The sequence below is a fragment of the Mesoplodon densirostris genome, chromosome 1, assembly GCF_025265405.1.
Source record: "Mesoplodon densirostris isolate mMesDen1 chromosome 1, mMesDen1 primary haplotype, whole genome shotgun sequence".
Classification (NCBI taxonomy): Eukaryota; Metazoa; Chordata; class Mammalia; order Artiodactyla; family Ziphiidae; genus Mesoplodon; species Mesoplodon densirostris.
This window is the reverse complement of record NC_082661.1, coordinates 29,532,181-29,544,244: the sequence shown is the minus strand read 5'-3', so window position 1 is coordinate 29,544,244 and position 12,064 is coordinate 29,532,181. Positions and strand designations below refer to the sequence as shown.

The 12,064-nt window shown below is 40.5% G+C and overlaps 1 protein-coding gene across 2 annotated transcripts in view; it reads right to left on the bottom strand.

The window, feature by feature from the left end:
• The window catches only part of ERLIN1 (ER lipid raft associated 1), a 35,721-nt gene extending 24,624 nt beyond the window's left edge, over positions 1–11,097 (bottom strand). Inside the window, exons 1-5 of one of the 2 annotated variants that reach the window (XM_060100832.1) lie at positions 10,960–11,097; positions 10,579–10,702; positions 8,481–8,562; positions 4,051–4,097; positions 2,383–2,444 (exon numbers count right to left, since the gene is read on the bottom strand). In XM_060100832.1, the coding sequence (XP_059956815.1) occupies positions 2,383–2,444; positions 4,051–4,097; positions 8,481–8,562; positions 10,579–10,691 (304 nt within the window). In that variant the 5' untranslated portion in view covers positions 10,692–10,702; positions 10,960–11,097. The remainder of the gene's footprint in view (positions 1–2,382; positions 2,445–4,050; positions 4,098–8,480; positions 8,563–10,578; positions 10,703–10,959) is intronic. The other variant, XM_060100842.1, reaches the window with a different exon arrangement.
• Positions 11,098–12,064: the final 967 nt, after the last annotated feature.

Sequence of the window (12,064 nt, the reverse complement as noted above, 5' to 3'; positions counted from 1 at the left end):
GTAAAATAAAAAGCCCTTAAGGCAAATGCTCTAACTTCACCTTTTAAAATTGCTTTTGCCAACACAGTATCCTGACATAGTAAGCATGCAAATTTTAGTAGTAAGGATAAAAATAAAATGGCAGATCTTTTCAAAAACTTTATTATAGTTGATTTACAATGTTGTGTTAATTTCTACTGTATAGCAAAACGATTCAGTTATACATATGTACACATTCTTTTTCATGTTCTTTTCCATTATGGTTTATCACAGGATACTGAATGGAGTTCCCTGTGCTATACAGTAGGACCTTGTTGTTTATCCATTCTCTATATAATAGTTTGCATCTGCTAATCCCAAACTCCCAATCCACCCCTCCCCCACAGCAACCATAAGTCTGTCCTGTTTCTGTTTCATAGATAAGTTCATTTGTGTCACATTTTAGATTCCACATATAAATGGTATCATATGGTATTTGTCTTTCTGACTTACTTTACTTAGTATGACAATCTCTAGGTCCATCCATGTCACTACAAAATGACATTATTTCATTCTTTTTTATGGCTGAGTAGTATTCCACTGCATGTATGTACCACATCTTCTTTATCCATTCATCTGTCAATGAACACTTAGGTTGTTTCCATCTCTTGGGTATTGTGAATAGTGCTGCAATGAACACTGGGGTGCATGTAACTTTTCAAATTATAGTTTTATCTGGGTACATGCCCAGGAGTAGGATTGCTGGATCATATTACAGCTCTATTTTTAGTCTTTTGAGGAACCTCCATACTGTTTTCTGTAGTGGCTGCACCAATTTACGTTCCCACCAACAGTGTAGGAGGGTTCCCTTTTCTCCACACCCTCTCCAGCATTTGTTATTTGTAGACTTTTAAATGACGGCCATTCTGACTGGTGTGAGGTGATATCTCATTGTAGTGCTGATTTGCATTTCTCTAATAATTAGTGATGTTGAGCAGCTTTTCATGTGCCTACTGGCCATCTGTATGTCTTCTTTGGAGAAATGTCCATTTAGGTCTTCTGAAAACGGCAGATCTTTTGATTGAAAGCAGGGTCTCGAAGTAACCCAAGTACACCCTTGTTCATAGTAGTATTATTCACAATAGCTAAAACATGGAAGTAATCCAAGTGTCCATCAATGGATGAGTAGATAAACAAAATGTGGTATATACATACAATGGAATATTATTCAGCCTTAAAAAGGAAGGAAATTCTGACACATGCTACTACAACATGGATGAACCCTGAGGACATTATGCTTAGTGAAATAAGATAGTCACAAAAAGACAAATACTATATGATTCCATTTATGAGGTTCCTGCAGTAGTCAAATTCATAGAGAAAGAAAGTACAGACAGAAATGTCAGAAAGACAGAAATGGTGGTTGCCAGGGCTGGGAGAGGGGGTGCATGAGGAGTTCTTGTTTAATGGGTAGGGAGTTTCAGTTTTGCAAGATGAAAAGAGTTATGGAGATGGATGCTGGTGATGGTTGCATAACAATGTGAATGTATGTAATGTCCAATGAATATTTAAAAGTGGTTAAGAAGGTAAATTTTATGTTACATGTATTTTATCACAATAAAAAAATTACAAAAAAAATCAAACATTAAAAAGGTTGATCTTACTTCAGACCTCCTAATTAAGTTTTTGATTTGAACAGTACTCCATCTCTGTGAGTTTTCATCTTTTACCAACAAAATGTTCTCCCCACACTGAGGACTTTCAGATTGCTTTGCAAGTTGTAGCAAATCTCAACTAGAGGGCTTCCCTGGTGGCGCAGTGGTTGAGAGTCTGCCTGCCGATGCAGGGGACATGGGTTCATGCCCCAGTCCGGGAAGATCCCACATGCTGCGGAGCCGCTGGGCCCGTGAGCCATGGCCACTGAGCCTGCGCATCTGGAGCCTGTGCTTCGTAACGGGAGAGGCCACAACAGTGAGAGGCCCGTGAACCACAAAAAAAAAAAAAAAAAAAAAAAATCTCAACTAGAAAAGATTTTTCTATGGTCACAAATCAATGTAGCCAAGGAACTGATCAGTTATAGACTTTTAACATGTAATGATATTATTTCTCATCCTGACTGGATAAAATGCTACTTTCTAGAAATTCTAGAAATAATCAATGACTGTCTTGTTCTTAGATACACTCAGCTCAGCTCAGAGTAACCCATACAGTTGCAGAAAGTCAGCTCTGTCCAGGATTTGTGACCTATTTCTGTCTCCATTCCCTAGGAATGGAAAATATTCCAGTGATTATTTTTTTAATATATATATCAGAAATGAATGAGGTCATAAAACTTTCCTTAGGGAATCTATTCCTATTCCTTAGAGAAGCTCTCAGTTACAGATACTCTGATTATAACTATAACAGAATAGATGGGTACCATACCTGCACAAGGGGCCAACATATTAACCACTTCTATTCGGTCAATATAGATCATGACCCCACCACTAAAAACAGAGAAATGGAAAAATGTGAGCCAAATACAAACCTATTATGTTCCTAGATTAATTCTACATCATCAAACAAATCCCACATGATAGAAATTTAGGAGGAAAATCTAAAGACATATACTACTGATTGATTAAACTGACCTCACTGATCACTACTCAAATGACCCTGCACACACTCACCTGGCTCTCTCATAACCAAAAGCTCACCTCTGTAACTGCTGTGATCAAAATCAGCTCACAGGAAGACTACACCTATAACCTAGAGCTGCTTAGCACTCTGCCCTTATTAAATGAAGCCAACAGCTAAGGCAGTGCACTTCTCAAACTTCTCCATCAAGGAATCAGGTAAAGTGGTTCCCCAGAGGTATGGAGGCCAGCCACAGGCTGAAATTCTTTTGATTCCCTGCTTTATCTTGATCTACTTTTCATCTGTATTTATTCTAATATGAAAAGAAGAATTTTCCCCCAAACCTTGAAGTAAAACTGACACTCCAGAAAGATAGGTCTTGTTAATTGATGGCCTCCTATACTTCCTGGCCTACCAGCACACACCCTGAGGAACATGTGAACCTCAATTTAAGATACATGAAGTTAAGAGATTTTGAAACTATACAACTAAGCCTTCCTACCAACTTACAATGACATTTTTTTTTCTGATAAAAAAGCATAATACCTGCTCACTGAAAAAAATCTGACAAATACAAAAAAAATCAAACATTAAAAAGGTTGATCTTACTTCAGACCTCCTAATTAAGTTTTTGATTTGAACAGTACTCCATCTCTGTGAGTTTTCATCTTTTACCAACAAAATGTTCTCCCCACACTGAGGACTTTCAGATTGCTTTGCAAGTTGTAGCAAATCTCAACTAGAGGGCTTCCCTGGTGGCGCAGTGGTTGAGAGTCTGCCTGCCGATGCAGGGGACATGGGTTCCATCCATGAAGATAAAAATAAAATTTACCCAACATCTCATCAGCTGCCAATTTTGAGTCATCTCTAAAGGGAATCCATAAAAAAGTTACAGATAGACCTAGGGACAACTTGTATCAAATAAGTTAACTTAAAACAGAGAGAATTTGCTTCCTCTTTAAGAACATTTCTGTGATATTTTGGTCATTTAAAATACAGAATTTAAAACATACACTGAACTTTATACTCTTCTTCTGATACAATTCAATGTACTGATTATACTCTAAAAATAATTTGGGCCTTGCTTGTCTTTCTTGCCCCAAAACTTTACAGCAGTGATTTTTCAAAGTAAGGTCCTCAGACCAGCTCAGGATCACGTGGGACTTCTGCTAGAAATGCAAGTTCTCGGGTCTCATCCCAGACCTACTGAATCAGAAACTCTAAATTAGATGGCATTTAATACTACAGATGACAAGGTGAGCTGATTTCATTTTAAACTATCTACTGTTAGTTTCAAATGGCTCCTAAGATGGAAAGGTCCTATTTGGAGACAGGGCTTTTCTCAAATAATGCTCTGAAGAGAAATCCCCCTGGGTTACTATGATACCTATTTGAAAGGTGTTTAAGTGATCACAGCTTATGAACAGAAAATACATCTGAACCAAAGGGAGGGTGGTAAGCAAGGGGAACGCTTACCTTGTTCCACAAGGCACATTTTTAACTTCATCAGTTTGCAGTGTTGTCTGGGGAGGAAAAAATATCTCATCAATACTCAGCACACATAACATCAAAGAACCACTGGTCCCAAAGGAAAATCTCTAGAGAACTGCTGAAAGGTAAGTACAGGAGAGCTCCATTACAATTTTAGTCCCCAAAGATTAGCTATCAGAGCAATCTCTTTTCGTATCCTGGCAAACATGAAAGACCAGAGACAGAATATTTTACAGTTGATGTCTGAGTCAAGATGCACCAGGAAAGCTTCAATGCTCTATCTGAAAGTTTCAATGTTCAATCTCTCAGTCAGTCCCTTATTTGCGTGGAGCTGGCCTGGGACTGCAAACTACATGGATTACCCACAAGGATACTACTGCTAGGATTTGTACTCTGAACTCTGATTCCACTGCTAATATTAATGGTTACAATGAAGGCAAGAGATAACTATTATATGCATACAAGCAGTCTTCAACTCAGAGGGGCCCTTGAGCTCAACACCAACCTTTTCCTCTAAAGCTATAGTCAATATTTTAGTTCAGGTCCTACAGATTTCTCAGACAGTCTCTCAATTTCCTTTTTAACAGAAATGTCACCATCAGCACTGCTTCCTCCTTGTGAACCAACCATCTGGTACTTAATTACTCTGCCCCTGTCACAATTTGGTTTGGATCCAGAATGACTCCCTATTGCACTTGAAGGCTTCCAACAGGCGAGCAAATAATGAGTGTATTCTGGACACACTGCACCATATTAAGCCCACAGCAACATAGTACTTTATGGAATACAATGGAAAAAAGAAGCATGGTCCTTGTTTCCAAAGAGCTCACAATCCAACACAGGAGATAAAATCCTTACAAAGCAATCCATAACAGGTACAAATAACAGAGTATAAACTGAATTGTTAGGTATTAAGTGATAGAGTAAAATAATCATTTGAAAAGCTCTCTGAGGTGAAATATTTATAAGCCCAGTCTAGAGAAGGAGAAATAAGAACAGATAAGGCAGAGAAGCATCTTAAATTCAATACGTATCTATTCAAATACACAAAGTTGAGGACAAACTGTGTGTATAGGTGTCAGGAAGCAGTTGGCTTGCCTGGAGCAGAAGGGACAATATTGATGAGAGGTGAAACTCTGAGAAGAGAACATAACATGATGATGTTAGGTAGAGGGCCCTGAATGTTTGCTGGGGGGCTTGTGCTCTCCCTAGTCCATCTTATACAGAGCCACAAACAAACCTTTCAAAAACAGGACCTTTCCTTGATTCCTTTGCTTATGTGTGTTGTGGTTCTCATTATCTCTCATATCTGGAGGCAAGAAAACCAGCTGGGAAGCTAAAGTAGTAATTTATTTAGGTTAATGAAGAAAAGGCCATGGAAATTTAAAGCTTTCAACCCAGGAGATACAATAGAGAAGGGATTTGATAACTAGTTTCATATAAAATTCCAGGAGGAAAAAGAATAGAATATTAAGTCTGGGGTTAAAAGGGTGATAGTAAACATTAGTGACAGGATCTAGGTAGAGTAAGGGAAGTTGATAGAGGTGAGCTCAATTTATTTTATTTCCTTCAAAACATTCACCAAATTCAACTTCCAAATCAACTTTAAATATACATTCTTACTTAAACCTAAAGAATATTCTCTAGTCAATTTTCAAACCAAGTAGAACTAGGAAAGAGTTCAAATGTTAAATCTTCAATTTAACATCCTATCTTCATGTACTTTTATACTTCTTTTATATTACCTCAAAAATTATTTCCCCAGTATGAATGTTTATTTTTAAAGTCTTTGGTTTTGTTATGTACATATATATTTTAAAGGCTGAAGGTTTTTATATTTTTCTAAACATAGTTTTTTTTTCTTACATCATATATGGGATCTCACATTTCCCCAAGATGTCTTAAATATTCCTTTCAAATGCCAAGTCTGTTAAGCCATTTGTTTGTATAAGCTATGTCTTCTAATGTGATCCCAAAATTCCTAAAAATAAGTTTCTCTATCTCATTCTTATGAAAACAACTTAAAAGGGTTTTATTAATATAATTCTTTCCTAGAACGTTACAGTTTCACATATAAAGACAGACCATTTCTATTTAGTCGCACTGACTCCAGCAGTAAATCTTTTTACTAATTTCATTTTCATTTCTTTTTTTTAATAAATTTATTTATCTATCTATCTATTTATTTATTTATTTATTTATGGCTGAGTTGGGTCTTCGTTGTGCACGGGCTTTCTCTAGTTGTGGCAAGCGGGGGCTACTCTTCATTGCGGTGCGTGGGCTTCTCATTGCAGTGACTTCTCTTGTTGCGGAGCATGGGCTCTAGATGCGTGGGCTTCAGTAGTTGTGGCACGCGGGCTCAGTAGTTGTGGCTCGTGGGCTCTAGAGCGCAGGCTCTGTAGTTGCGGTGCATGGGCTTAGCTGCTCCGCGGCACGTGGGATCTTCCCGGACCAGGGCTTGAACCCGTGTCCCCTGCATTGGCAGGCGGACTCTTAACCGCTGCACCACCAGGGAAGTCCCTCATTTTCATTTCTTATGACAGTGCTTCACTCTATGTGTGTGTGTGTGTATATGTATGAATACACACACACACATAAATATATAAACACACACACTGTGTATTTGTTATATATGTAATTAAACTCTAAAATCCATTTGTTTATTGTCTGTATCTCTTTTATATATCTCTGCATCAGTATGACTCAACATACTAAGCTCCAAGAAGGCAGAGACAAACCTGCCTGGCTTTGAACAAGATGTAAAAAAGCCCCTGGGGGCTTCCCTGGTGGTGCAGTGGTTAAGAGTCCGCCTGCCGATGCAGGGGACACGGGTTCGTGCCCCGGTCCGGGAAGATCCCACATGCCGTGTAGCGGTTAGGCCCGTAAGCCATGGCCGCTGAGCCTGCGCGTCCGGAGCCTGTGCTCCGCAACGGGAGAGGCCACAACAGTGAGAGGCCCGTGTACCGCAAAAAAAAAAAAAAAAAAAGCCCCTGATCTCTAAGGTCTGATGATGCCATTGATAACATCAATATAGACTACTTAAGCTGTTGATGGGTTCATGCAAATAAAACCCCTTGTTTCACAGAGGAGTAACTGAAGTCTAGAATGGTTAAGTGATTTCTGCAAAGTCATATAAACAATTAGTGGCAGAGCCAGAGCCAGAACCTAGTTTACGGGTTTCTGGCCCCATGTTCACTACACCATACCACTTCCAGAGAAATCAGCTCAATTTAACAACTTTCACCACAAGTAGAAAGGTCAGAAATATAAATGTGTTATGACCCCTGCCTTCAAGAAGCTTGGAGACTTTCTGGAAAAAAAAATTCACACAAAAACTTAAGAGAACAATACAACATCATTAAAGGAAATAAGATCAAGGGCCAAAATTTACAATACAGACTTTAAAGGCTATGGAAGAGGAGAAGGATCTGTGATGAGCCTTAAAAAGGCTGGCAAGATTGAGACAGGAAATAAGGAATAAAGAGAGAGATGGTGAGAGAAGAGGTGACAGCATCAGCCTAGGCAAGAGTGAATGAAATAAATATGGGAAAACAATATGGAAATCAGTCTGACTAGGGGAAGAACACTACACTTCACCTTAACAGACACAATTCTTGCCCCAAGCCATCTAAAAGGGAATTGGAGGGAAATCTGGAGGATTTAAGTACTCATAATGAAAATCTCACTTAGCAGGAAGCCTAGACTTTAAATTACAAGATTAAATACATTGAATTTTCCCGAGCCCTGAAAAATCAGCAGCGGATAGTAGACAAACTTCTGAATCCAAAGATTTATAATCACACTGTGCCTGCAAAAGTAGTAACAATCTAATCCTGTTTTGTCATCTTGTTACCTCAAAAGATATTTACTAAGTGTCTGTTCTCAAGAACCAGCCGCTTATTTAAGATATTCTGGGATGCTGTCAAAATAGAACACTCACTAATGTTCCGCATAAAATTATGCTTAATGTACCAGGCAAAAATGTGAAGCAGAGAAGCTGTGTATAAAAATTCAGATCCTCCATGTTAACAGTAGCCCAGGAGCTTGCCTCTATGGAAACCAAACACCATTCTAAACCAAGTTATCACTGGTTTATATCTCTAGTTGTGTTTCAAAGTCCTGCTTTTATTTTGACAGCAGCAACAGAAAACCTGCTGCATACCACTATATAGATGGGAGAAGTGAGTCCTTCCAAGTTGCCTAGCTCATACTTCTAATATACCTCAAGAGAGTGACGTGGTTCAAAACCATAACTTATGCTGTGACAACTGTACTCTGAATTTTTAACTCCTATATTTAAGTAAATACTACCATTAGCTTAAGAAATAAGGAACTCTATCTCCACCCATGAATGTGGTCACTGTTCCGCTCGCACCTGTCTATCCAGTGCGGGGGCTTCCCTAGGAATCACTCACCTGCACAGATCTGAACGTAGTAATGAAAGGCAACATGATATGATAGCCTGGTCCACTGGGGCTAGTTAGTAAAGCTCCTCCCCTGCAAAAAGATGTTTCAATTTGACAAGATTATAAAAAGAGAAATTCTCTTTCCAAATCTAAAATGCTATAATAAATATTCACTCTTACTCATGCTATTGATCTGCTAAAGCCTCACTAATATAAGTTACTAATGATGAACAACTGCTGGTCCCTAAAATATCTGCCACACCTACAGAAGTGAAAAGATCAAATTAATGTTACACCTTGTTTCACAAGTTCTACCAACCATACCTCTGGGTCTCCAGCACCACTCTCAGGTATAAAGATTCTCTTTGGTCTTTAACCTTTTGAGAACTACTTGTGAAAAAAACTCGAATGGCTCTCAGTTGATGTACTTTAATTGTACATAGCGTGAGCCAGATCAAAACACAATACATTTAATCACCAGGTTGAATAAAAAATAGATAACACAAGCTTTCAAGGAAGGAGAATTTCTGATGCTCAAGATTCTTTTAATCTACCTACAAAGCAATTAAAATGTGGGGGCGATTAACATACACACTACTATACATAAAATAGGTAAACAACAAGGACCTTCTGTATAGCACAGGGAACTATACTCAATATTTTGTAATAACCTATAAGAAAATAATCTGAAAAATAATATATATAAATAAATATATATATGTATAACTCAATCACTTTGCTATACACTTGAAACACAACGCTGTAAATTAACAATTTAAACAATTTTTTAAATAAAAAAAGAAACTTATCTGGAACAAAGAAAAAAATACTGGGGGCATAAAGCCTCTATAAAATCAACAACAACAAATTAGCACGAAAGATGAAGGGTGAGGGGATAAGACTACAGATAGATATAAGTGTGGACTTGTTCACCAAATTCTGGAATGTGAGAAACATGAAAGCACATTTTGCAAGTTATAAAAAGGAGGTAATTTGGAGGCAAATATAAAAAAGAAGTCCTATTTTACATAATGAATAGTAAATTAATATAACTTACTTTCCTATCTTGAAAATATAAATAGGTTTGCAAAGAATTCATAACAAATAGCTAATAAAAGATTAACTGTTTGAGGTCCATCCCTAATTTTTTGAGAGCCATACCTTGAAATATTCTTTCCTTGGCTTTACTATCAGGAAGACAATGCTGAACTAGATGGAAATACAGACTAGTCTGTCATTTTTTAAATGCCAGACCACCCACCTGCTAAGACATACCACTAAAATTGTATTTGAAATTAGTGCTTCACAGGGAAGACTGTTTCTAAGACTCTGGATGGATCTAAAAGTAGAAATATTGGTTTTATGGGATGACAGAAGCCAGCAAAAAGTTGAAGCTCTTTCAAATACATCGTTATCGCAATTTCTCCAAACTGTCCTCTGTATCAAAAGAACTGGTGGTAACTACGTTGAAGGAAAAGCTATTCATCTCAGCTAGAGGTCAACACATTCCACACCACTGCTTTCCACAACTCGAAAAGACAGGGAAAGGGGAGGAGGATGTGTCTGTCACAATCCTGTGTTTGTCTCCCAAGGTCCAGGAATTTAACAACTGTCATGGTCTTAATGGCCTTACAAGCCCAAACCAGACACCAGAACTTTTTAAAGGAAAAAAAAAAAAATCTAAGAAACAACCACAAACAGGACCAGAGTTTCTAAACAGCACCTACAGCTGCAAACTAAAAGCCAGTACAGCTGTGTGGAATTTAACAATGATTTAACCATTTCTTCAGCCACAGGTGGAGTCACCACTGCCTTCCACCCTTCATTTTTTTCTGCAAATGACTGAATTTACTGACTACTAGGAACAACTGCAGGGAGTCCTAATCTCTGCACACAATGTACATAGCACTGAAACTGTCCAACACCTGGAGGATGCTCTGCAAAAGCCTGCCACAGCTCCCATACTCTCCCTAGAGCTGCGACGAAAGTCACTTCCTAGGACTGGAAAGAGCTCCCTGACACCGCAGAGGGAACAACTTCCTAGACTCTAATGGGAGTCTCCCTTCTACCTGCTCTAGTCAGTCAGCTGACTGCACGTGCCGCTCACCTGTAGTACACAGCCAGGTGTCCTTCCTCGATCTTGTGGATGGAGGCGTAGAGGAGGACAACCACCAGACCCACCACTGCAGCCACCAGAACGCGTGCTTGAGTCATATTCATCCTAGTTCCTCCTGGATGAGGAAGGAACGGAGCCTCAGCCCCGTGAGTGACAGGCCCACCTTCCGTTTTCCACCTCGCCCTCCCGCGACCTGGCCCCCTCCCGCAGGCCGAGCTGAGGAGTCCTGTGCCTCTTTTCCCTCCTCGCAGAGCCCGCTTCCCCGTCGCCAAGCCCTCCGCGCGAGCCGGCCCGTGGGTCGCCCCTGGTGAGCGTCTTGACACCACCCCCCTCCCAACAGCCGCTCCTCCCCGCCCAGGGGAAAGCACTAACTGAGAAGGGGGCCAGCCGGAGACTCCGGACAGACGCCGACCCCTCGGCCGCGCCTCACCGATCCGTGACGCACCGCCCCCAGCCTGCACGCGAAGTCTCCACCCGGGCCGCACCAACCGCGGCCAAGAGCCGGCCCCGCCCACCCGCGGGGCACTGCGGCTGCGCGGACACGCACACCGACGCCGCGCTCGCCCCGCGACTAGAGACGGGGAGCGGACGGGACAAAATTCTCGCCGCCGCCCGCCGAGCTATCTCGCGCGAAGGTACGTGGGCTCTCCACTGGGTACTGCTGGTTTCCTGCTCCGGAAGAGACGGGAAATCGGCAATGTGGAGTAAGGAAAGAGGCAGAGGAACGGAGAGGGCCTCTGAGACAAGGGACTAGTCAGCGTGTTCTTGTGCAGCCACCTATTAACGTGCCAGAATGCTGATCCAGTGAGGGCTTTATGAAAGCCATCCAAGCAATAAGAACAGAATAAACTAATAAGCCCATAACGTGGCTGTGTGTTGGAGGGTCCTCCGGGAAGACTGAAGACAATGAGCATTTGAGCTTCCTTGAAGCCTGTGTGACGGAAAGGAGTGGGATGCTAGGCTAGGCCCAGATTTTGAAAGGCTCGAATGCACTTTTTCTGTGGGGAGGGACAACTGGATGGCTAGAGAATAGAGACAGACTTCCTTTTCACTACATATTTTTCTGTTCTTTTAAATTATGCATTATCTGCATGTATTACCGGAAACAAAGGACAAAGTGAAAGAGTAGAGATGGGAGTAAGAAAGATGGATACAAAGGAAATAAGGGCAGCATGTTAGAAGAGGTTGGGCAGTAATGGTGTAAGCCTTGAAAGGCTAGCAGTGGGACCACAACAGGACAAGGTGGACTAAGGTTGGAGGGCTCTGTAACCTCTTGGGCAGGGAAGTATGGGAAAGCAGTACCTTAGGGCCAGTGAGTCTACAAAATGGCTTACAGTGGAGACAGGAGACGGAAGCCAAGTTGTTAGGAAACTGCAACAATGGTAGTAACAGTGGAAATGGGAAGAGGTAAATAGAATCAATTAAAATCTTCTTTAAAGGAAGCCCTCCCAGACCACTGTACCTTCTCCCTTCAATA